This window comes from Rutilus rutilus (assembly GCF_951802725.1).
Source record: "Rutilus rutilus genome assembly, chromosome: 20".
NCBI lineage: Eukaryota > Metazoa > Chordata > Actinopteri > Cypriniformes > Leuciscidae > Rutilus > Rutilus rutilus.
Window position 1 is genome coordinate 7,089,647 of NC_140225.1, and position 27,643 is coordinate 7,117,289.

At 37.1% G+C, this 27,643-nt stretch overlaps 1 protein-coding gene across 4 annotated transcripts in view; it reads left to right on the forward strand.

Annotated features, from left to right (window-relative positions):
* Positions 1–27,643, forward strand: part of dlg5a (discs, large homolog 5a) — a 71,630-nt gene that overhangs the window by 21,761 nt on the left and 22,226 nt on the right. For 3 of the 4 annotated variants that reach the window (XR_014625644.1, XM_084392079.1, XM_084392080.1), the window contains exons 2-16: positions 5,130–5,198; positions 7,285–7,447; positions 8,397–8,540; positions 10,643–10,826; positions 14,925–15,184; positions 16,588–16,900; positions 17,736–17,966; positions 19,456–19,640; positions 19,722–19,847; positions 21,408–21,540; positions 22,590–22,717; positions 22,826–23,001; positions 23,117–23,220; positions 24,736–24,828; positions 26,055–26,933. Coding sequence is in view for 3 of the 4 variants with exons in the window: in XM_084392079.1 (XP_084248205.1) it covers positions 5,130–5,198; positions 7,285–7,447; positions 8,397–8,540; positions 10,643–10,826; positions 14,925–15,184; positions 16,588–16,900; positions 17,736–17,966; positions 19,456–19,640; positions 19,722–19,847; positions 21,408–21,540; positions 22,590–22,717; positions 22,826–23,001; positions 23,117–23,220; positions 24,736–24,828; positions 26,055–26,933 (3,188 nt within the window). In the remaining variant the exon portion in view is untranslated. The remainder of the gene's footprint in view (positions 1–5,129; positions 5,199–7,284; positions 7,448–8,396; positions 8,541–10,642; positions 10,827–14,924; positions 15,185–16,587; positions 16,901–17,735; positions 17,967–19,455; positions 19,641–19,721; positions 19,848–21,407; positions 21,541–22,589; positions 22,718–22,825; positions 23,002–23,116; positions 23,221–24,735; positions 24,829–26,054; positions 26,934–27,643) is intronic. The other variant, XM_084392081.1, reaches the window with a different exon arrangement.

Consider the following 27,643-nt stretch of genomic DNA (forward strand, 5'->3'; position numbering starts at 1 on the left):
CGGTTATGTCTTAAATAAGCATTAACGCATGTGACGGTGTGGCAGACAGTATAATGAACACAGGATCCGTGCACTTGCTCTTGGCAGCCATATGTGTCTGTCATTAATTTTGTTGACAAAACAACTATATATATATATATATATATATATATATACATATACATACACATATATATATATATATATATATATATATATATATATATATATATATATATATATATATATATATATATATATATATACATTATACACAGTACTGTACAAAAGTACAAAAGTCTTAGGCATGTTAATATCCCCCACCCCCCGTTCCCCCCAAAAAATGGTTTTGAGTCAGTTATTTATATCTTTTGCTGTAGTGTGTCAGTAGGAAATATCAGTTTACATTTCCAAACATTCTTTTTGCCATTAATTGTAATAATCCAGTGAGATTTGTGTATGCACAAGGAGTCTGACAACAGCCGGTATGATCTGATCTCACCATCATCGAGTCCGTCTGTGATTACATGAAGAAACTGAGACAGACTAAATCCAGAAGAACTGCTGGAACGTCTCCGAGACGCTTGAAGAAACCTTCCTGCAAAGCTACAGTACTGTGAAAAGTACTGGCATTTGTGTTAAAATGCTGTAAAGTGAGAATGCTTTCAAAAATAAAATCACAAATTCAATTTATTTATGATTTAACTTCTATTAACTAATTCAAATCAATATATGGTGTAACGACCCTTTGCGTTTAAAACGGCTTTTTGTCCAGGTACACTTGCGCATAGTTTTTCAGGTAGCTTTGCAGGAAGGTTTCTTCAAGCATCTTGGAGACGTTCCCGCAGTTCTTCTGGATTTAGTCTGTCTCAGTTTTTTCTGTTTCTTCATGTAATCACAGACGGACTCGATGATGGTGAGATCAGATCATACCAGCTGGGGGGGATATAGAGATATAGATAGATATAGATATGTATATAGATAGATAGATGTGTGTGTATATAGATAGATAGATGTATAGATGTATAGATGTATAGATGTATAGATAGATAGATAGATAGATAGATAGATAGATAGATAGATAGATAGATAGATAGATAGATAGATAGATAGATAGATAGATAGATATGCTCTGACTTATGCTGGGTACACACCAAAAGATTTTTTACATCTTATAAGATTTTCAAAATGTGATAGACCACAAACATGAGGACAAAAAATCCTAGATTTAAGCATTTTGCTCCTATAGTGTGTGGTGTGCCATGATGTGACAAAGACAGCACACCACACACAAACAGATTTTCAACCAGAGTCTCAACTGTGAACACAGGAATTCTCGCAAAATGACGCGAGACTTCAGAATAAGCATGACGGACGATATGCAGGAAGAAATTGCGATAGTGTTTGGAATGATTTTCACATAAAATTAACGTGAAAAAAACCCCCCATTGTACCCACCATTAGCCCATATATAACCTTTTATACACAAATATATTCATTCTTTATTGTCTTTATTTATTCTTTATTGGATTTATTGTCTCTTTAGAAAAAGTTATTTAATCCCTCTTTTTTTAATCTTTTTTTTAAATTGATTTTAAGAATTACAATTACAGTCAGGGGGGTACAAAGAGTAAAGCCGATAAACAAACATAAAAAGACATATACATAAACAGTGACAAACTTAAAAGTTAAACAAAAAATTGAAAAAGTTTACAGATTGAAACGAACTTTGCAGCCTTCTTATTTTTCAAACCCAATATTGTGTTTAGGTATTGTAAAATTTCTGCTCTTAAAATGAAAAACAAAGGCTTGTTTTTTTTATATTTTTTATATTAAATCTTAACACTCAGCTTCCTGCAAGTGTGTGTGTGTGTGTGTGTGTGTGTGTGTGTGTGTGTGTGTGTGTGTGAATGACCATCATCTCGCTTTCTGATTGGATATTGTTTTGTTTCACGTGATAATCTCCAGAATGTGCGTGCGTTTCTCTTCGGGGTTCCCCCCACACATCAGGATTTCTGATCGTAAATATTAAACATGTTTAATATTTACGATTCGCGATCGGAGCAGCTCCGATGTTCTTCCGAGCAGGTTAGGACACTCTTAACACACCTCACACCAAGGGAAAATCTGATAAGATAATCTGTTGAACCATCAAGATAATCGGGACAAAACTAGGATTGTCGGAAGGGGGGAAATCGGCCCAAAATCAGCCCGATTATCTTTTGGTGTGTACCCAGCATTAGTTAATTTTGTCAAACGTGGGTAAAAATCAACTGTGGCTGGTAACACTGGTAAATCACTAGCCAATTTGGCGGTTTACTTTAATTTAGCGCAAATACTCAACTCGTAAGAAAGTCATCATGTTATATTAAATACATTGTATTGCACTTAATCTGCTCATGGCTTACTTGAACACACGCCATTACGCAACAAAAATAGTGTGCTTGTTATTTTCCTATTGTGCTTGTTAACATTATTTTCCTACATCCTAATTATTTTTTTTTTTATGTTCTTTGTACTGTATTGATCTGTCCACCTAAAGCACATTTTTGGATGCTTGATGACAGGATTTTGTTTGATTAAGAAATGAATGTATGAAATCCAAATGTTTTAATATGACATATTATGTTATAATATATATAAACAACAAAAGATAGCTTTAAGTTTAAGGAATCAGGATTAATAGCCTATATATTTAATTTTACTAATTTTAGATAATTTCGACCCATACAATATATTGTTGGCTATTGCCACAAATATACCCGTGCGACTTGTGACTGGTTTTGTGATCCAGGGTCACATATGATCAAGTGTTCACATGTCCTATTGAACGGATCAGAAGAGGTCCACCCCTCACAGTCTGAATGAAATTTTTATATTTTCAAATTTTTATGTGCTATTTATGTGGTCAGACATTCAGCTTTTAGTATCTTATTGCATGTTCCCATGACTTGAAAAACATAATTTAATCCAAATGTAACAACTTGCTCCACTTCTGAAGCGCCTTTCCTTTCAATCTAATGCCACACATTTTTAATGTTGACAAACTAACCTCCAACTTGCGGTAAATTGCATGACCGTATTCACTACAAAATACAATATTTTATTATAAGCTAATGCTGACTTTGTTGATTAGCTTGTTGTAGCCATCAAAGAATTTGACGCTTACTAATTTGCATTGATTGAAAATAGGCCAGTTTATGTGCCAGACTTTCCCTTAGGCCTTTTTAGTGATGTCTGTTCTCTATAGCCATTGAATCATTGATGCATTAAGTTAGCACTGCTCCATGTGTTCATGTAAGTGTATCTCCATCCATCCTCTCACTGTAAAGTACCTTTTGTTTGGAGTGCATTAAAACCAGGGTGTCTATTTCTGAAGCCTACTTCCAGGACTCGCAGGACTCGGTCTGCTTTCAGACGTTATACAATATCTATTTATTCCATCTGCCTTTCACCCCACCAAAAAAAACCTTGCAACTTGCACTTGCTCTCAAATCATTGCTACCCTGAAGTTATTTCAGGCTACGGGAGGCATTGAAGTCTGCTGAAGTTGCTCTTCAAAAGCAGAATTGTGTCTCGGATGATGTGATGAGTGTGAAGGAAGAGGCGAGAGACTGAGATCTTCTCCGGGCTGGATTTGGGTGAGAGAGAGTGTGTGTGTGTGTGTGGACTGTAGAGTCAGGCCTGTGATAATGAACCGTGTCCTTGTCACCACACGCTCTGCTCATTGAGAGGAGGAGCCCTGCGGTGGAGGAGCTGCAAACAATCTGAAAGATTCAATTATCCATTTCATTATTGTTCATGTTTGCTTACACACTCAGGTGTTCTTGCAGCAACGCACTTTGTTTTCCTGTAGGGTCGGTAGTTGTAAAGGGTTTTGTTGTACAGTGTTTTTTAATGTCTTTATGTTTGTTTTGGATGATCATTTCAAGCCTCAAAGTTTGCTGGGATTTCTTGTCAGACATTGATGTTGTTTACAAACAATACTGATCATTTTTAAGTGTCATTATTCACAGAATTGTTTTTTAATGGTTTTAAAATGGCGTTTTTACACTCTAAAATCATCACTTTTACATAGCAAAAACATTCATAATAGATATTTTAATTCTGAATATCTGATATACTAAAATAATATATACACTTATATTTTAACTTAATTTATATTTTAAACTATACTTATTTTATACTTAATATTTATACTTCATAATGATGATTTTTTTATTTTATGATTTTTTTTTAACTTATTATTAGAAGAAAAACAATGTTAATAAAATTTAAATAAAACAAAATTAATATATAATATATAATTCTATAAAAAAAAAAAAAAATATATATATATATATATATATATATATATATATGATATATATATATTATATTATATTATATAAATATAATATTATTATTATTTATATTATTATTATTATTATTATTATTATTATTTATATTATTATTTATTATTATTTATATTATTATTTATTATTATTATTTATATTATTATAAAAACAATATATTTATAACATTTATTTATTATTATTATTATTATTATTATTCTGTAATAACAAATAATATTAATAACAATACTTTTAACCTTTAAAGTCCTGAAGGCATTTTTAGAGTTGTTGTTTGTGACATACACAAAAGAAAAGACTCACAACTCCCAATTTTCTTTTTTATAAAAACAAAAAATACGTTTGGACATTCTCACGCTGAGAAACTGCTGATATGGGTTTGGGCTCTTTTTTTTTTAAATCATGAGATTCTGCGTTAAATAATGATGTGCCATTTTTCTCTATATGAGCCGGCGGTACACTTTGTGTTTATGGGTTAAATAATAATATCATCTAAACATGTTACAGTTATATTAATGATGATTGTTTTTGCATGTTTAATTTCTTCTTTGTTTTGGGCTAAAACTGTTGTGTGTTGGTCACCTTGAGAATGAACCGTTTTAAAGTGTGAAAACTGATAATAAAAATCATTCAAAATGACACATCTAATAAATGTTCAGGTGATGCTGTAGAGAGTTGCATATTAAGTATTCTGTATTTTCTGAAGTGCTGTCTTTCTGCCAGCATTGAGCATTTTGTTAATTAAAGAGCTGTAACAGTCAGCATTGAGTTATTAATGGTGTTTTCTGTCCTCCGCAGGGTCCACCTACAGCGTCCTGTCCACAATGCCATCAGACTCTGAGAGCAGCAGTTCCCTCAGCAGTGTCGGTATGTCAGAGCTTCGTCTCCCACACTTGACACCTTGCACACATTGTCACCGTGCTTTGCTCGACGTGTGTGTGTGTGTGTGTGTGTATGATGCATTTGTAAAGTCACTCATCAGACTGCCGACTCAGATGGACAGTGATAATGCGTGTTGGAGGGCAAGGCAGATCTATCTGAAGGCCGAGCCCTGTTCTCCTGGTTTGGTGCCAGTGGAGAATGTGCTCTGAGGCTGACTGTCGTCCAAATGACTCGGCTGTTTTCTTGTGCCAGAGATACCCATAATGCCCTCTGCCTGTTTGGGTCTGCTGGGGAGCAATGTGGGTTTGAGATGACGAGGTCAACAAAAGGCCTGTTCACAGTCAGTTGCGAATAAATGAGACAGAACAAAGCAAATATTTCACATCAACTTTATTAGTCGTCATATGCTTATTTTTTTAAATGTTTAATAAAAAAAAATCAACCTGAAACAATGAACAATTGCTGCTTTTTTTTTTTTTACAGAATATGATTTCACATGATATTTTACTTGTATAGAGACATTTATAAAGATGCATTATTTTGTTTTAAAATCTTTTTACACTGTGAATTTAACCATTATCACCATATTAAGGATTCCCACAAGCCTTCAGAAGTATCTGGGAATTTTAAAATGATGATTTCTAGGCCCGGAAAACAGCTTTCTGGTGTTTATCCAGATATCTCATGTTAACCTCCTCTAATAAATCCATAGAAAGCCAATGAAATGACATCTTGACAAATACTATGTTCTCTGCTTTGCTTTTATCTTTAATGTAGATTATCCTCTTTGTTACTACATACAGCGGAATTCATTCTCTGAATATCTGTAGCAGATTGTCCAAGACCAAAAGATTACAGTGGAATTTTAGTTGCTGCTCATCCCGAAAGATCATCATTTACATAAAGTGCTCAGAATGTCAGCCATCGTGACCTCAAGCATGTTCACATTTTTTTGCTTACGCTTATTTTTGCAGCTTTTTTTTTTTTTTTTTGCTCTGCAGTTGTTTTTTTTAGTATAACCAAGCTTTAAAGGTCAGATTTCATTTTAAGCCTGTATTTCTTTCTATTTTAGTCATAGTAGCTCTGCTCTAAAAACAGTGTTGTTGTTATTGACTAAAACTATTAACTATTAGACTATTAAAATAGTTTTCGTTCCTTTAAATAAAGCTTAACAAATATAAATATTAGATTTATAAACTTAAACTTTAACCTAAAAAAAGCTAAATATAAAAAAAAACGAATAAAAATGACTAACATAACAAAATTACAAAAACGTCAACTGAATTTTAAAATGAAAACTTAAAATATAAACCTAAAAGCTAATTCAAAATATGAATGAATACTATAATAGTATATAAATAGTACTACAATAATACTGTCTAAAACCTAACAAGCTGCACATCCACTCGGTCAACTGTAGTAAACGCTACACAATGGCAAGGGGAAATATTGGTTTTATTCAGCCATATAGGTTTGAACCAGAAACTGATTCAGAAGAAGAAGAAGAGAGAGCAAATTATACCGGGTCATCTACAAGTCATTGTGTCAGAATGGTAGTGCGTATTATGTATCACTTTCTACAGTGTCAGACACATAGGTTAATTTATATGATTAGTCTTTGGCTTGACTATGTTATCGAACAGCTAATAATGTGTTATTAAGAGTCGGACCGCTGCCTTCTAAACATTAGTATCCTTAGAAACGCTTTGAACGACTCAGAACGTCAGTGGAAAAAGGCATATAGTTCCTCATAACATCATAATATACATCATATACATAATTCACCCGCTATATTGCTATATGTACCTGATTTTTCCTTTCCCGTTTTATGTGTGTTCTTGTGCTCACGGAGGAAAAGCCCCTCCTCGCACGTTATCGGGATTGGTTACGTGTTTGTGACGGGCGGTTTCAAACCTTGTTTTTGAGACTGCCTTTGGTACACTGCAGTTTTAAAGAGAAAATACTCATTCTCCAAGTTGGATTCCTCCATTGTGGTCTCTGTGTTGACCGTAGCCCTGCATTAGTGTTGGGTGAGCTTGTCTGTGCTCCGGTGACGTGCTCACTGTTGCAGGTACCAAAGCCTCATCACCTCCACCTGCGCTCAGTGACACCCGGCCGGCCAGCGAGAACCTGGACACCATCCTGTTCCAGCTGAGACAGGTCACCAGGGAACGGGATGAACTTCGCAAGCGCTTGGCTCTCGCCTCCCCTGGCACCACCTTCGATGACTGCAGGTACAAACCTGGGTGGAAAACAGAACCTTAAATGTTTCACTGGTTCTTTTTCGTCTTCCTGAATAACCGATACGAGTGTAGTTTTGCACTATGACACCTTCGTAATGCTGCATCCATCCAGCCTTATGTAGAATAAAACCACCCACATGTTGGAATGTAAAGGGGTTTCATTTTGATTTAAATGTGAAAGCTTTTCAAGCATGAACCTTCTTTTATACACTCTTATACTCGATAAGGCTGCATTTATTTGATAAAAAAAATACAGTAAAAGCAGTAACGTTATGAAATATTATGACAATTTAAAAGAACTGTTCTATTTGATTGTTCTAAATTGTAATTGTAATTGAAGTGTAGTAAGAAGTTCTGCGCATGATTTACTGATGAAGCACAAATTAAAGAACACAGACACAGCCGGATAATTTCCATAATGACCAACGCAATCTAGCAAGAGCAGCACAAATTAGCATCTGGTTTGACATGCTTTTTTTTGGGTGGTAAATAATGGCGCAAATATCAATAAATTGACTAGCGCAAACCTTAGTAAATCACCTTTCATGATTCATTTAAATAAATTTTGCGTCTGAAAGGGAAACTCCAACAAATGCATGTGCAATAAGGTCAGGCTTCTTTTTCTCTGTGTCTTTAGTAAGTCCTGACGGTAGTTTTTTAACGCCAAAATAGGGTTTGCGCTGGCGCAAGCTGATAGTAAATCTGGCCCTTATAATGTTACAAAAGATGTCCATTTCAAATAAATGATGTTCATTAAACAGTTTTTACTGTATTTTATTTTTCAAATAAATACAGCATTGGTGATGCATAAAAACATATAAAAAAATTCTAGTTATTCCAAACTTTTGATAAGTAGTGTATATCTGTTATCCCGATTAACATTGGGCCGCACTTGTAGACTGAGGACACAGTGCTGATGTATTACTCTTGTCTCTAAAAGGCCAAATTCCAAACCTGGTCATGACTACGAGCGTCTGAAAACGCAGTGCATGAAGGCCATGGCAGACCTACAGTCCTTGCAGAACCAGCACACCAAGACTCTGAAGAGATGCGAGGAGGCCGTGAAGGAAGCAGACTACTACCAGTGAGTACAGGCTCCACACGTCTCTCTTAAACACAGAGAGTTGAGGCTAAGAGCCATCTGCTGCATGTGTAGCACAGTTTTTAATTAACGCTTGCATCATCTTCAGGTTAATTATGGCTTTATTAAATGTTTAAAGCACTTTGTTCTGCAGCTCAATTCATGTTGCAATATTGATGTGCGTAATCCCAGTTTTGGAGCAGTTTTATATTTATAAACGTATAATTTATATTTATATCTACATGAAGTTCACAAAAAAAAAAAAAACACGTGCCTTTTAGTCATCCACATATCATTCCAAACCTAAAATAAAAATTTTTAAATATATTTTTTTTAAATTGAATTAAAAAAAAAGATTTAGTAATTACATTTTTTTCACCATTTATTCACCCTCATGTCATATTTTTGGATGAATATTTAACTGTTTTTGTCCATGCTATCAACATCAGTGGGGTCCAAAACAACATTGGACAAAAAGTAAAAAATAAATATCTTCTTTTGTGTTCAACAGAAGAACAAAATTTATGATGGGTTTGGATCGTGAGTAAATAATGACAGAATTTTCATATTTGTGTGAACTATCCCGTCAGTGTCTTATCTATAAAAAGTCTTACAGAGAAAGCACAGCCACAGGATATTTTAAAACTGCTCTGTCATATGTCATCATTATATTAAGTGACATTGTTTTAATGTAGCCTCGTTATCTAAACCAGTTGGCAATATGTGAGCGTGTACACAAGGAAGTTTGTTCTGCTCCGTTGTCTCTGACTCACCCTTGTTTGCCAGTGTGCGGTCATCCACACACCAACATAATACCGTCCCTCCATACACAGATGTGCAGCGGCTGTAATCTGATTATAATGTAAGGACACATGCCCTCCTGTCCCCATCTTTGCTGGGCACATAGAGATGAAGATTGAGTTGACTAGGGATTAATCCCATATTCCCCATTCCCTCAACAGTGTGTGATTACAGTACGCACTCACACACAGCAATTCTCTGTCATGTTGCTTGCATATTACTGATGTCTTGAGAACGGAAACATTCATTCAGTTTGAGCCTCCTTGTTATCTACTGGTAGCATCCAAACTAAAATAGAACCGATTTGGAACGCTCTACATGTGCATAAAAAAAATAAAATAATAATCTCTCCTCACACCAAGACACAACTCATAATTGATTTTGGCCAAAAAGAAAGTATATCAGAACTGCAGTGTACTGCGCCAAAAGAATGAAATTTTTTTGTTTTGTTTTTTGTACTTTTAAGAATAAAATGCTTAATGAAAACTGTAAAATAGATCATTTTAATTAGATTTAAAATAGATAATTGATATTTTTCAATATTGAATTATATGCATAATTACTTTTTTTTTTTCCCGGTTTGTCAGCCATCCTGGATGAGTTTGTTGCAATGCATTATGGGATTGCGCTCTCTGTGATGGGTACGAGTGATGCTATCTAAGAATTTGTTAGAAAACAAGGTCTCTTAGAACTGCAGTGTACCGCATCAAGAGGCTGAAATTTTATTAAATGTTTTATTTTACTTGTACTCTAAAAAGCATAATATACAAAACACACAAATATTGTGTAAAATTGTTCATTTTTGAATTCAATTTAGAATGAATCGAATGGATATTTTTAAGTGTCGAATTATATTCATATATGAATTTTTTTCATTTGCTGGCCATCTTGGATGGAGTTTGTTGCTATGCATTACGGAATTGCATTCTCTTTAAAGGGTATGCATCACACTTTGTTAGAATTTGTCCAAAACAAGGTATCTTAGAACAGAATCATCATGTTGCTTACATTTTAAAGCACTCCTATGATGCCTTAAAATGATTCCTACATAGATGGCTTACTAGATTTTGGAACCGAATCGCTGTTTAGTTACTAATATACTGTGGAGTTACTATTCTAGATCAGTGGCTTTCTGATTGATTTTACAAGAGTTTTGGTTGTACAGTAACTACCTAGACTGCTCAAAAAAGTGAAACTAGACTGCACAATCGAAGGGTGAGGCAGTTTCTCATGTGGTAAATGGAGTTGCAAAATATGTAACGTACCTTGTTTGTTTATTTGTTTGTTTTGTGTTTGTATATCAGCATACAGCACAGCCGTCTCTTAAGCGAGCAGTCTCAGTTAAAGGAGGAGATGGAGGTTATGAAAAGAGAGAACGGCAAGCTGGTTCGGGAACACAACCATCTGAAACAGAGCTGTGAGGAGCTCAGGAGACTTCACTCTGAAGACCAGAGAGAGGTGGCCGACATGAGACTACAGCAACAACAGGTACTGACTTTACACACACTCCAGGTACAACTAAGATGTGCTTCATACACGTGTGTAATTGAAATGCTGTAACAGAAACACACTGACCTGTGTTGGGGAGAGTTACTTTTAAATAGTTTTTACTCCCTAAAAAAGTAACTTATTGTGTTACTTAGTTACTCTTTATGGAAAGTAATGTGGTAAATTACTTTTGCGTTACTTTTTCTCACCTGGGCTGGGATTGGTTGGTATAAACACAAAAGTTACATTTTTGGCAAATGTAAAGGCCCTTTCTCACCGAAAGTAAAATGAAAAAGGAAACCCACTTTACGCCTAGTGGAGTTAACAAAGTTTGCAGCTTAAACAAACCTTTCAGCTGTGCTGCCATTATATAGAACAGGACACAGGAGACGAAAGTTCAACACACTTACTTCAGCAATATATATATTTAAATAAATAAATGCAAATGTGAGGTTTAGGCCATCCTTAAAAATATTCTTGTTTGCCGTAACCCGACCGACCCTGTCAATTTAGTACCGACCCAATTATTTATTTATTTTCCCTTTCAGTCCGACCGACTTGCCGATTGTAAACTTGCGTTAAGACCGACCGATTTTTTTTTAACTCTTCAAACAACTAATACAAATGCAATAAAATAATATTAGTTATTAAGTATTGTGAATATAAATTGCCTAGACCTACATACAAACATAAGCTACGTTCTTTCTTTTAAATAAAAACCCGTGGCGCGTCATCTATGATTATGTTTACACCATTGGTTAACCGTTAACGCATGTCACACTACTGCCTGCAAGCTAAGTTTGCTTCGTTTCATTCACTGTCAATGGTTCGCACTTGGTAATGATGGCTGCGGCTTTACTCTAAAGATTATTTCATTTCTATATGTTGTTGAATATGGTTTATTAAAAAATAAACATGCGAGAGCGTGTTATAGGCTATATGTCATGTTTTAGTCAGATATGACGACGCTACTGCAACACGCATTGCCGCAGATGAGAAGCTGAGCATCAACGTGCAAACTATCGCAAATCAAAGTGAAAGTAAGTCGCTGACGCTTAACACACAATCATCATCATTAAATGTAAAGAAATGAAATGATCTTACCAGGGCTGTTTCCGCTTTCTCTTATTGTGGGCTTTGATTCAGACATTTTAGCTGATGATCAATAAAATAATGTAGTCATAACTGTTGCTTTCGGTGACGTGCACTCCATTAAATCTACATATAGCGGTAATTGAAGATCGGATTTATATCCGCAAAAAAACAACACACATTTAGCCTATGTAGGTGTAAATGGAATCGTTTTGATCAATCAGATTGCAATCCGATCTGAGAAAACGCATGAAGTGGCCTGGTGTAAACAGCCCTTAGACATGGGTGAAAAATGTCATCCCACCCCACCACCGACCCTGGTTTTTTTTTTTTTAAATGAAAAAATATATACTTTTTTATATTAATTTTTATATATATAAAAAAATATAGACCGACCTACCGACCCTTTTTTTCTTTTTTTTTGCTGTTACTGCAAACCAAAATATTTTTAAGGATGGCCTTACCTAAAGTCATTTTTTCTTAGTTTGGTTGTATTGGATCACCGAAAGTCAGCAGCAAAGACACTGGTTAATAAAGTGAGATTAAATACATAGTCAATTTTAGTTATTTAACATATTTAAAGGTAGGGCAGGCAATTGCGGAGAGGCTAGCAATAACAAGTTAGCTTTGAAAGCATCCCACCCTCCCTTCAGAGCGTCTCCCAAAGCCACGGCTCCTTCAAAACATATGAACGCAGTTCAACACACACAGCAGAGTCTGCAAAGCTTCAATGAGAGATATTGTCAGTCAATAAATGGGAAAACAAAACATGCGCTACTTATTTAAAAAAAGTAAAAAATATATTTTTTGTTGTAAATTTAAAAGTAATGCGTTACTTTACTAGTTACTTGAAAAAAAGTAATCTAATTACTTGACTCGTGTTACTTGTAATGCCTTATCCCCAACACTGCATTCTGCTGTGGCTCCATAAAGAAAATCAAGTGATTTCTGGGTTACTACAATGAGTATTTCTTTCAATAATGGCTTACATTGTAAAATTGTTATCATGTGTGCCTTTGTGAGTTATTACAGACTTTATAGTTGAGAAATTTAATAAAGAAGGGGAAGAATCTAATAAATCAACGAATAAGGGGATCGTGTTTAAATCCAAATTATATCCAAATTACTTTAGAATAAAACCCTAAATCCAAAGTGTAGCTATTAACTTATTAAATTGTCTGGGTTCAGTCAGATGAATAGACTGAATAGACACAGACAGTGTTTGTTCCTGAATGCTCTGCAGCCATTACCCCAGTCTTCAGGGTCACATGATCCTTCAGAAATCATTCTAATATGCTGATTTGTTGCTCAAGAAACATTTCTTATTAGCATTAAAAACAGTAGTGATTCTTCTATGAATAGAAAGCTCAACTGTTCAGCATTTATTTTGAAGTAGAAATGTTTTGTAAGATTATAATTGTCTTTTCTGTGTCATTACTGTCAATTGAATATGTCCTTGAGGAATAAAAGTATTCATTATAAATAATAAATAAATCTTACTGACCCCAAACTTTTGAGTGGTGAATTTTCTCCATGTTGTCTGCTAATTCAGCGTGCCAGAAGCAGCAAAAACTCTATTTTCATAACCGCTTCTTCGCAGCAGCGTCCTGCTAATGCACACAGTGTGAATGTAACCTGTTAATATGGGCACCAAAATACATATGCGCTTCTTAACGCTTGCAGTGCGAAACGGGCCTAATGGTACTGCCGTCAGCCAGAAAGTGACGTTAGTCTGCCAAAATCGATCCCTGAGTTTTTCGGAGAACTCCAGGGACGGTTAATTAAATTGCAGAATTTGTCGTTCCCCCGCAGCGCAGACTGTTGTGGGATTAGTGCGTCTGTTGCATCATGAACTGCAGCGTTTGTATTGTAAATCCGGAGGCTGGGCATCCCATGGTAATGCAACCAAATCTGACCTTGACATAAATGGGAAGCCAGGGGACAGGAGATTATTCAATCAGATGCCACCGTGTCAACACACTGTCTGCTCTCTGCTGCTGCCAAGAAGGAATCAACCTTTTCCTGTCGGATTGATTTATCAGGCTTCCTTTCCGGATTAAACCCACAAACACAAATGGAAAAGTTTAGAGCATTAGGATATCTCCTGCTTGTGTGTCTGGAGCGGTCTTAATTGTCACAAAGTGGTTACATCAGGCATGCCAAAGGATCTGTTCTGTAGCGTACAGATTGAAGCGTGTTTTGACCCGTCAGCAGTGCTTACGCTGCCCACAGGCTGCACAAAACACACTCCGCCTGCTTGAAAAGGTCAGCCTGGAAGGGCAAGTGCTGCCTGACGGATGGAGAAGGACAGAGGCTTTTGTAGTTAGTCAATACTCTAAGCACTGATTACATGGCCTAGAGGAGAGTTAGATAAAGATGCCAATCACTCGGCATATGCAATCCCACTGTGGTTTGGTCAGGCCCTACTGAGGTGTGGGTTTATTGCCCGGACAGGGAATTGCCTTCGATTATGTCATTAGGACATATAGTGTTCTAATAGGTCAGCATTTTGTAGAACAAGTGAACTTAATGCTGTTTGTTTAATACTGAATGCAGTGTTGCCTTTTTGTGTATAAAAAACCAGTGAGAGCATTTTGCATGTGAGTACAGTAGATGTTTTATAGACTCATGATCGCCCTCTGGTGTTTGCATTGTAAAAGTTTAATTCAAGTGATGATAAAAGCAAATTTATAACATTGATAGTCCAGACATGATGAGCCACATTCAAAACCATTGTAAAATAGGCAATATGTTCAGACGTCAGACAATCAGTTGGATTTTACATTAATGCATAATGCCTGCATATCAATATCAATACAATATCTTTTGGACTGGCCAATGTAGTCAAGAACACATACCCTTTACTTTTTTTTTAGTACAAATAAGTAGTGTCAAAAGGCTAAACCTTTGTTTTTTAATCTCATTTTATAATTTTTGTATTTTTGTATTTTTCTTTTGACACCACACAGTAAATCAGGTTCATGAAAGCCTTTCTTTTTGATGCAGGTAATCAGGGAGAACGGGTCATCAGAGGTTTTGAACAAGCTCTACGACACAGCGATGGACAAGCTGGAGGGGGTGAAGAAGGAATACGACGTCTTGAGCAAAAGATACAGTGAGAAGGTGGCCAGTCACAACACTGATCTGAGTCGACTGGAGCAGGTGGAGGAGGAGAACAGGCGCTTGCAAAAACAAACAGACGCTCTGCTTAAACAGCGCGACACAGCCATCCAGTACCAACAGCAGTGGTCTTCATCTATGAGACGGTACGAGCAGCATCAGCCGCCTTCAGTGTCTGCTTTAAGTGTTGTGTAACACTCTACGAGTAAATTTAAAGATTATACATCAACAACTTTTGAACTACAGTCATGTCATGTCAAACATAATCTGCAGCATTTTCTGCTCTGAGTCTGAGGCAAGAAGTGCGGAATGAATTGAAATATGGTAAAATATGTTAAACCGAGCTTTGTCTGATTATTAAACAAATTCCCACACAAGGATTTAGGGATGTGTAGAAGTTTTGATTGGCAGTCATTACATAACATAAAATATATCAGCGCACAGTTTATAAAAGACATGTACGTTGTTTATATTTAAAGGTCATACATCAACCGCTTTCTAACTTTTTCAGACAGTGCGGTCACAAATCTGCTGGAATTCTTTTTTTTTTTTTTTTGTATTTGAGTTTGAGACAAAAAGTGCTGAATGTATTGAATTGTGGTAAAATATGTTAAACAGCTGAAAGCATAATCAGATTTGCCTAAATACTTAATAAATTAACACAAGGATTGAGGGATGAGTAGAAGTTGTGAATGACAGGCATTACATAAAATACTCTGCCTGGCCCCCTAGAAAGTGACTGTTGGATTTAAATAGGCAAATGCTTAATAGTCTATGATTGGATCATTATTGCAGTGAGTATTATGTTTCTAGCATGTTATATGTTTGGCAACAGTTCTTCTAACTCTAATTGATGGGAGTGTGTAGCTTTTCATTTCATAAACAACCTTGTAGGGAGACACATCATGGCCATATTCCAGGATGACAATGTCAAGATTCATCAGGCTCAAATTGCATAAGAATGGTTGGGAGGGAGCATGAAGAATCATTTTCACACATTCTTCTTTAATACAACCCTTAAACTTCATTGAAAGTCTTTGGGATGTGCTAGAGGAGACTTTACAGAGTTCTGAACTCTTGCATTGACAATACCAAAACGTGATGCACCTCTTGATGAAAATCACAACATTTATTTCTATTTTAGGGTTAGAAGAACTGTTGCCAAACATATAACATGCTAGAAACATAATCACTGCAATAATGATCCAATCATATAATCACTTAACCATTTGCCTATTTAAATACAAACAGTGACTCTTTTTTTTTTTTTTTTTTTTATTGTTGTGGTTGTCTGGGTAGTATATATTGTCATACATTTTATCCAGGATGCGTACATTGTTTATATCCTTCACATAAATTGTATAATTATGGTCCTGACTTCTGATCGGTCAATATAGTCAATGACCAATCTCTCTGCCAGTCTCTTTCAATTCAGTTCATCAATTAACATGCCCCGCTTATAAAAGTGGTACTTAAGCATTATAATAATAAAATTCATTGATCAAAATAATTCCTAATTAGTTTACATGTTTAATTTGAACCCCATCAGATTTGACTCCGTGCAGCAGGAGCTGAATAAGGCCTCAGCACAGAACAAGGAGCTGCAGAGAGAGATGGAGAGACTTCAGTCGGAGGTGACGCGCTACAAGAACTTCCAGCTGAAGGCGGTGAAGGATGGAGAGAAGTACAAGGAGGAGCGGGATTCTGTGTTTAATGAATACAGACTGATCATGAGCGAGAGGGACCAGGTCATTAAAGAGGTGGACAAGCTGCAGACGGAGCTGGAAGCGGCAGAGGCCCGGCTCAAAAACACCTCCTCTGAGAGGGTGGTGGCCAGTGAGGAGCTGGAAGCTCTCCGACAGGTAACTGATGTCAGACAACATATTAGCTATGTTTCCTTTCAAAGCTGCAAATATCATAAAATATTTGCGACTAAAGCAGCGCTTCCATCCCATTTGTTCAAGAGAATAAAATTGTCACTTCCTAGGAAATTAGTGCAAAATATGGAAGTTGCTGCAATGGGAGTAAACCACTGTGGCTCTTTTTTCCTACATTATAAATGACTTGCTTCTCAGAGCGTGCAGATGAAATGCAATAAACACTGTCATGTTATCTTGCGTCGGATGCCTGATGTTTGGGAATGCAATCGTGTGAGACGCTTCTGGGAGGTCATTATCCCAAATCATTCTGATGACAGACTTTGGCTCAGGCATTTCAAAATGATCAAACCAGCATTTGAGAAGCCGTGCAATGAAATTGGTCTGCTGGTTAGTCCAGTTATCCAATCACGTCCACTGTTGAGGCAAAGTCACATTAATTATTAGATGTGCATTGAGGGATTTATTTGCTAAATGTTTCTATCATAGTTTATGCTTGTCCTCTTATTGAAAAAAACCCCAAAAAACAACATTTTGAATTTATGCTCATCTTGGCTTTTCCATTCAGTGTTTTTTTTTTTTTTAATGCAATATCCCAAAATGCATACACAATCTTTACGGTCAGCAGTCACTGTATCCCTGTATACAGTATTCAATATTAAGTTGGACTGGGCCTTGTTATAATATGCTCTCTGTTTTGTAAATCACCTTTCTGTTGCCAAGTTTGTGCTAGGCGGCCAGTGAATATAACATGTCGTTTTGAAAAAGCACTTTAAATCAATAGTGTATAACTGTCGCTGACGTTGGTGTCTTTTTGTAGGAGCTAAATTCATCGCTGGTGGATCGAGACCGTGCCATCTGTGAGAGAAACGAGCTGCTGGAAAAATACTGCCATGAGGTGAAGGACAAAGCGGAGGCCCAGAAAGAGCTGAGTCAGGCCTGTAAAGACATCGAGACCGTGCGGGAGGAAAGAGATGTGGCCAGGAAAGAGAGAACAGAAGCCATCATCCAGAGAGACCAGTTACTACGGGAATACTATCAGGCCAGACAGGTGCTTACAACATATGGTCAAATTAATGACATTTATTACAAATTTTTATTTCATATTCTGAAGCTACATCCAGTCTTCTATGGAAAACCTGGAAGATGTAGGGAATTTTCCAGGCCTAAAAAGACTATGATAAATGGAAGCAAAATGAATCATGGAAATGTTTATAGTGAAGTAATTTATTTTTAGTGGTGCTTCCGTATCTCGTCCCGCATCGTTTGTTATACACCCATGAATGAGGTGTCAAATCGACCTGCTTATAGAGGAGAGGTGTGCTCTGACTTTTATAAGCAATCGGACCTACGATGTTCAACACAGCGGACGGAAAAGCGGGCAAAAAACCCCAATAGACTTACATTGAGGGGATGTTCGTGAATTTTAATCTCAACTCTCATATTCACACACACACACACACACATGCAGGGCCTTAGGAACCCTCTCTCTCTCCTCTCTCTCTCTCTAATCTTCAGATTCAACATTTGTAATGAAGTGTTTCTATGTTTGACTGTTTACTTCTATGAAAAAATTATATGGTTGAAATCTATAAATATGGTACACTACCATTCAAAAGTTTGGTATCACGGTTTCCACAAAAAAAATATTAAGCAGCACAACTGTTTTCAGCATTAATAATTATAATAAATGTTTCTTAAAGACCAAAATTAGAATATTACAATGATTTCTGAAGGATCATGTGACTGAAGACTGGAGTAATGATGCTTAAAATTCTGCTTTGGCATCACAAGAATAAATTACATTTTAAAATATATTATAATAGAAAACCGTTATTTGAAATATTATTGTAGTAATATTTGACAATTTACCGTTTTACTGTATTTTTGATTGAATAAAGGCAGACTCAGTGAGCATGAGAGACTTCTTTCAAAAGCATTAATATGTTACTAACCACAAACTCTTGAACGGTAGTATCATCACCCTTAACTATTTAAACAACACATTTGAACAGATTATGTATTAGATTCAGAGTAACTTGTGTTTCTGCTGCACCATGACTCAAAAACAAGTGTGATATTTTATATTGTATTTTACCATTATGATTCAGGTTTTAATTTGAGATATTTAACCGCTGTCACTGTGGTATTTGCTGTTCTACGAGCAGAAATGTCTAAGGGACATCCTCACCTTTGTTCCTGCCTGTCTTGATTTTTCACACCAGCATTCACACACAAACAAACACTTCAAACCACAAAGCTTATAAAAATCTCATAAGCTGTGAGCCATTGGATTATTCCAGTAGAAAACCCCCAAAGCTGATTTATTCAGTCAGCTTGAATCTGAAGCAGCAGTGCTGCTAAAGTCCACTAGAGGTCTCTCTAGCTTCTCTAGAAGAGCTGTAAGGCACAAAGTTGCTATTCTCACCTCCTTGGTGAAGCTTATATAACTCATTTCACTAATATGACTTTACAGATGTCTTAATTTGGGGGATGAAATTATCTTGCAGTCATATTCATCATGGATGTTTTTGCTACAGAAACAAGACTCTGCTACGCTGGACATGGAGCGTGCCAATAAGGAGATTGATGTGTTGAGGAAGCAGTGTGAGGCCATGTCTCAGGAGCTGAAGGAGGCCGTGCAGGAGGCAGAGGTGGCCAAGTGTCGTAGAGATTGGGCCTTTCAGGAAAGAGACAAGATTGTTGCTGAGAGAGAGAGCATACGGTAGCGTTTGACATTGAGTTTATCTAAAATAAGCAACTGTTGGTGCTGATGCTTGAAAGCTTGTTTGCTGTGTTTTGGCAGGACGTTGTGTGATAACCTGCGCAGAGAGAGAGACCGTGCCGTCAGCGATCTGGCTGATGCCCTGCGTAATCTTGACGACATGAGGAAACAGCGGAACGATGCGGCAAGGGAACTTAAAGAGCTCAAGTAAACACTTTTCTGCCAATCTCTCAGTCAGTTTTTGACAGATAATATACCGATAATGTGAGGCATTTGATTACATTTACACCCAACCTCTTGTAAATGTGAATGCATAAAGTAATAAATAACATAAATAAATAACATCATAATGCAAAATAACATTAAATAAATAAATAATTGATAGGTAAAATAATGATGACTTTTTTTTCTGTGCATGTGAACTGACAAGCAGCAGATCGTGTCACACTTATAATGGCCATTCATATTAATTTATGGCAAATGATTCATGGTCCTGGTGGAATTCATTTAGGGTCTGTTAATTGGCTACAAGGCTCACGCTGCGTCCCAGTTCACCTACTTATACTATACCCTGAAAGTATGTACTGTTTTTGTGAAGAAAAAGTACATACTTTTGAGTGTGTATGCAAGCTTTGGGACATACTACTTCGCCATAACTGCGTCTTTAACGGACAGCTCTGTCGCTTAGTTACACGCATCCTGTCACCGTTTAAACTGCCCTGTCTATCATCTTGTCACAGTTAAAATCCTCCACATTCAATTTAATTTCCTGAGAAATAGTAGCACGTTGATCTGCCGGTCGTGGGTTTTTCATGCGGAGACTCTCCTCGTGTGTTTGCAGTTTGCATAATGATGCATTTAAAAGTTAATGACCAAATGTATCTTTACAAAAGTTCACAATGCTTTTGCAGATGAAATATAATGTGGTTAACATTAAATAAATATCTTTTTGTCAGGTTAGATACTGATTAATCACTCAAACCCCTTTATCTAAACCTCTCTACTTAACCTTCGGACTCGCACATCCGTCAAGTTTGTAGTTTTTTAACACTTTATTCGTGTTTGTTGTATTAATCGAATCCTCGTCCAACGCGCAATGGGTTGTGGGCAATATTAGCCATTAGAGTGTGCACGGATCTGCACGTCAGATTCTGACCGAAAAAAAGTAGACCATCCGGGAATACTCATTTCAGCATACTACGATTTGGGACATTTCCCAATTTCGAATACTATTTAGGACGGATAGTATGCGAATTGGGACGCAGTATGCGTCATATCAAATTCCTGCTTCAAACGCCCCCTAGTGGTTATTCCATCGCCGTTAAAACTCCAGAGCACCCCCACCCTCTTGCACTAGACTTTTCTTTTCTTACGTCACCGATGCCCTCCAGGCTTTCCTCCCTCTGAGTCTATGAATCATAGTATTCCCCAACTACTTGATCCTGTTTTGTTCTACCCAGTTTTGAGGTGTGACCTTGATGCTGCTTTTATAACATCTCCATTTAGCACAGGTGTTTCTAGATTGCACAAACTGTGCCAAAAGATGCCCTGATGCCAAGCCGTATTATCCAACTGGCCCGTAGGACAGAGGCTTTCCCAGTCTTGCATCAGCAGCTTTTTAAACAAAGTGATGGTCTTCGCAAAGACTGTTGACATTTGACATTCTATTTTGTGTTGGTTTTTGTGGGCGTGAGATGAATTAGATGACTGTTTGGAGAGATGAGAGAGAAAATAGTCTGTCTTGTTTTGTGCTCTCTACCAACAAAGGGAGAAGATGGAGAGCCAGTTGGAAAAGGAGGCGCGTTTTTGCCATCTAATGGCTCACAGCTCCCATGATTCAGCCATAGACACAGACTCATTAGAGTGGGAGACTGAGGTGGTGGAGTTTGAGAAGGATCGGGTAAGAATGCAGAAATCCAAAGCACTACAGCTAAAAGGGATGAAGGAAAATATGGTGATCTTAAAGGTAGATTATAGTTAGGGAACATATCCAGGCCTGGAAAAAGCAAGACAATTTCAGTAGGACCTTATTTTACAGGCCTGTTCTGCATGTACATATTATGTACTTGCCAATTAATTACCAGTAATTACAATAACTGGGTAATAACTAGGTGCGAACACTGAACCTAACCTTAACCCATGGAGTTAGGTTATATTACTGTGTGATTTATGTTACTGTGTGATACTAGTGATTTATTTGGCAGTACATTATAAGTGCATCTATTGTAATATAAAGCGCAGCCAAAATTTCTGTTGGGAATACACATTTTTGTAGTTTTAGTTTTAAAGTGTTTTTAGCTATATATTACTCTCATTTAGAACAAAACTACAAGTGCTATATTTTTGAGAGAAGCATTCTTTGTCATTGATATGTCGAACTGGTTCATACTTGCAAACTCTTAGCCTTTTTGATGATTGAAATAGGCCATTCACACGACTCACAGAGTTTTTGGGTGGTAGGGAACTGAAGGAAACTGACTGTCTTTAATCTTTTCGTCTTACCTCCGTATGATGTCTCATAAATCTGTCAAACCTTGTTTAAATCATATAGTCACTTTACAGTTTAGGATGTCACTACAGACATTGGTGTTGTTTCAAAACATTGATACCTAAATAACATTCATTTCTATTCTAAGATAAGAATTTTCTGAAACAATTTAAACTGCTGATTCCTAGAAAAGCCTTTTTTTTTTTTTTTTGGTCCGGAGTTTCACAAATTTGTGTGAATGATTCATTAAAAATACTAACCCAGCAAATACAAATGACTGCAAAGGAAATGTATTTGTCAGAAAGGTATAACCTATAATTGTTTTGTTTCTGTTTTTATTTTTTATTTTTTTTATTGTTGTTTCAGGATGCTCATTCACATCACTTTACCTTCATTTTAGTTAATTTTTTTCTCCATGTGGAGAGGTCTCATCTGTCTCTCCATCAATATCCTCCCAACAGGACGACATGGATTTGAAGGCAATGGGGTTTGATATTGCAGAGGGGGTGAATGATCCATATTTACCAGGGGATTGTGGGATATTTGTGACCAGGGTGGACAAAGGAAGTATCGCGGATGGAAGATTGAGGTGAATTCAGATATTGAGTGTTTTTCAGATAATGCCCTCTGGAATGATTCTACAGTCATTTCCCTGCTTATAGTTTTGTCCTGACCGGCTGTGCCTCTCTCTCAATAGGGTGAATGATTGGCTGCTGAAGATAAATGATGTGGACCTGACTCACAAAGACAGGAAGCAGGTCATCAAAGCCGTACTTAACGGAGGCGGGCTAATCAATATGGTCGTTCGCAGGAGAAAATCTTTGGGAGGAAGACTGGTTACTCCTGTCCACATTAATCTCATCGGACACAAAGGTATCACTTACTTCTGTAACTTCCCTCATCTTCCCCAACTCATTTGACCGTTTCTATGGCTAATTTCCTTTATTTTCTTATTAATGACCTTTAATTTTGGTCTGCACCCTCCCAGACGCTGGTATCACTCTTGAGGGTGGCGTATATGTGGCTGCTATCGCACCGGGCAGCCCAGCTGCCAGAGAGGGATCTCTTACCATCGGAGACCGCCTCATTGCCGTAAGTCATCAAGCAGTCATGCGATCCTTTCTCAAATTGAAGGAAAGATCGCTGATGTCAAGGATACGTTTTGCTCTTATAAAAGTCTGACCTTAGCTCTCATCACAATCTCCTAACTGAAGCACATTTTTAATCCAGTTACTTATCTTAAATGCATGGGGGCTCATTTGACGAACTGCCAATCAAATCCACTCCACTCCCTAAATGGAGGTGACTGAATATAAGACAGGTGATGTGCTAAGCGATAGCTGCCACTCTGGTGATAAGTAACACAGATGTTAATCCTGAGAACAGATCAGGTGTTACTTTAACTCGCATGCTAGATAATAGGTAGTTGATATCTGTAACCTTTTGGCTCCAGTATCGGCCATGTCAGACGGCTCAATCAATAGTGCTACTACATTTGCTGGATCTTATCATGAAAGGAATAGTTCACTCAAAAACGAAAACTGTGTCATGGTTTACTCGCAATCATATTGTTGTAAACCTGCATGGTTTGCCATTTAGGAAACATAAGCACAAAAAGAGAAACTTTGATGAATGTACTGGCTGCCTTTTTCCATATAATTAAAGTAAAAGTGAACTTCAAAATGACACAAAAACACCAACAGAGGTATCATAAAAGTTTGCCATAGTCATACGATAGCTTAATTTGAGGAAGTTTTTTTTTTCAGTGTTAGTTTTTATTCATATTCTCAATTAGCTTTTTATTTTTATGTTTCCAATTTACAATTGGATTTTATTAATTTTATGTGCTTTTGACATTTATTAGGTTTTGTTTTAAAAATATTTCTAAAAGGTTGTAAAAAAGGTTTCTTTGTTAAAATTTTCTGTATTTATATTTTATTTAATCTTTATTTCAATTAACAAAATATATTTTAATAGTTTAACAATAACACTGATAGACAAAAAAATAAGTCCACTAATAACACCTATGTTTAGTGCTCAAATGGACTACATTATTTGTATGTACTACAAAATCACATAAATGCCTTTTGAAATTGGACGTGATTGGTTCTTTTGTGTTGCCGACATCAAACCTGATGTCTAATAGCACCATATTTGATTTGAGAGCTATTTTTGATGAATAACAAGTTCGGTACTTTGAAATATAGTGCACAAGTAGTATGGACCACTTTTTGTGATACTAGGGTTCTTTTTTCCATTCTGAGTCCCCTTACAGTATCATTTAAATGGCTAGTACAAATATTCAACATTCCTCTGTTTTTGTCTAACAGTAGAAAGTCAGTCGGTTTAGGTTTGGAAGGACTTGATGGTTAGTAAACAATGACAGAATTTTTATTTCTGAGTGAACAATCCCTTTACGTTTAAAGAGATGGAAGGATTTATCTGAACTGGAGATCTTAAAAGTTCACCATCCTTTCATTCACCAGGCATCAATTGTCTCTGTTCTTAAGTTTCCGAAGTCATTTCTGAGTTTGAAAATAGAAGGATTGAAAAGTCTGCTGGCACTTTTCTTTGGTGAAGCGCTGACCTAAATTTCTTCTTCCCTAGATAAATGGGATCGCTCTGGATAACAAATCTCTGAGTGAATGTGAGGCTCTGCTGAGGGGCGGCAGGGACTCGCTCGCTCTCTCCCTCATGAAGGTGATTGTTCTCTCACTGCTGTCTGAGCGTGTGCGCCGCTCTCATTACCAAATGCCAAGATGCTGCCGTGACATTTATTCCAAGTCGTATTTGAGACAGCTGTATCTAAGTTAGAATACCAACTTTGAAGCGTTACTGAGGAAGTCAGGTTTGGAAATTAGGCTAGTTTGTAGTTGTTCTCATTACTGCTTTCAGTAATCAGTTGAGCCTTTGCTAAGCCCCTGCGTAATGCCAAGTTACTGACCAATACTAACCGTTAAGATAGCATTTAAATAGTTTTGAACTGAATTTTACCAAAAAAAAAATCTAAAAATATATTATTTTTTGTATTGACATATAATTTCTCAAACATAGTTACACAAGGTTCCCTGAAAGCATAAACACAGCATTTTATAACTTTAAACAAATTCTGTGGATTCCCAAATCCTCTCATTCCCAAATAAACATGAAGAACATGAATTGGGTTGGAGCTTAGCAATGAGTAAATTTGTTATTGGATGAAATAAATCTAACAGACCTGTGGCCTGTTACACAAAGCTAGCTGAACAAACTCTGAGTTTCAGAGTTGGTTTAGAGTTGAGAAAACCTAACAAATCTAGAGCATGTACACCTTAAAGTGTGACAGCCAATCACATGACACATGAAGAGCGTCAATTTGATTCACTTCGTCCTAGAGAGTCGGCACAATTCACTTCTCTGCTGAAGATTAAGAGACCGTTAAAAATATCATGAGTTTAAATGCATTTCCTACAAGGCAGGACTAAAGTTTGAGAAGGGAGCAGAAAAGATCAGACTATATTAATACAAGTGAATCGACTAAATTGATTTAATTAATAATTCACATAGGTTCACAAAGAGTTTAAATGAAAATGTAAGTTTGGCAATTTTAAAAGTTGAGAGTGAATTGGGAGTGACTATTTCATCATCTATGTCATTTGTCATCTTGCTTGCATCCGATTGGTCCAGTTTTGGTTTGCAATCTCTTATTCTGAATGAAAACTTGTTCCGGATCAGGTTAGGTATGTAGTGCAAGTTACCATAGCAATGAACATCACTAAACCAATCCATTTTCTTGAATCCAGAAATACTCGTGTAGCCTCTAAAACCGGCCTTTTATGAAATAAGCCACAGTAACTGTAGGTTATGTACTGTACATCTGAATGTTTGTATTATTGATGTTGTGGTGTTTTAACTATGACAGTCATGCTGAACCTGTCCATTAACAGTTCTTTCCTCGGAGCACATCGGGGCAGAACATCTTTGAGAGCCTGAGGGAGGTCGAAAAATCTAACGGCAGAATCCACCTGTCAGATGTTCATTCACGAAACAGCAGAAACCTCAAACACAACAGTTCCACTCAGACGGACATTTATAGTGGGGACGCGGGCGGCGAGAGAAGAAAGACCAGGACAGACGCAGAGGAGAGTGGTTATTCCGAAAGGAAGGTCTTCCCAATCGCCACCTTGCACCCTAACACACTCCGACCCGCTTCAGAGCTGGGACTGGCCCGCTACAGCGGCAGTGCCTTTCAGGAGGTCTGCTATACCCGCTCCGAGTCAGTCGGCCCCGAATGCGTTACCCTGGAAACCACCCTAGAGAAGAAACACAGTGGCGGCACTTGGCCTAAAATGATGGTGGGTGTTTCCATGTCAACTGACAGCCCGGCGCAACTATCCATCTACAGGTCACCCAAGCAAAGGAAGTCCATCTTTGAAGCCGATGCCTTCAAAAGGCAAGATACACCCTCGAAGACGGACTACCATTCGCCTCAACCTTTGAAAGCAGACTCCGCCCCAACACCTCCAACCCCACCCACACGAAGCGACTCCTTCAAGTTCAAGCACAAACATCAGGGAAGCTCCACCTCAGAGTCCACCATCACCACAATCTCTATCTCCGAACCCAAGCAGGAGGACCGCAACGGTAACCTGTACTTCACCGAGGTGGGGCGCGAGGGCAAGATCTTGAGCTCCAGGAAGTCCTGCGAGGAGGACATTGGTCGGATGCGGCCCGAGGAACCAGAAGTGAAGCGTCCAAGGCCCAAATCGGCCCCGGCCCTCAGGCGCAGGATGACTCCTCAGACCATTGCTCTCCAGAGCTTCCAGGTGAATTTATAGATCCGCTGGGCTTGACACAGCCAGCCGTCCCAGTTTTAATTAGCCTCGCAGCCTGAGATTGATCTCCCACTGCACCAGGAAGAAAGAGAGAGGGGAAGAGAACATTAGAAGTGCTGACACACGATGATGATGATGTGCAGAAGACTAGCTTAGCGTTCTTTTATTAATATGAATGTTTTATAATTGGCTAATTATAGTAATATAATCTAGTATTTTCCACTAACTAAAATATGTATTTTAATACATGATATTTATTGAGTCAGAAATGTAGAAGTAATATTAAAGGAATATTTCACCCAAAAACTAAAACAATCCCATAATTTACTCGCCCTCAAGCCATCCTAGGTGTATATGACTTTCTTCTTTCAGCCAAACACAATCACAGTTATATTATATAATATCCTGGCTCTTTTAAGCTTTGTAATGGCATTGAATAGTGCACACGTTTTTGAAGCTCTAAAAAGCACATCCATCCAGAAGTAATCCATACGACTCCAGTGGGTTAATAAATGCCTTCTGAAGTGAAGCGAGGGGTTTTTGTAAGAAAAATATCCATATAGTGATTATAGTAGCAAACACGTCAATATTTTGAATATGATGTAAAGAATGAAAAATGTTGAGTATATTTTATTAGCCAACCAGCCATTTATTAGGATATTCTATAATATGTAGAAACATTTATAACTTTCTATAGAACT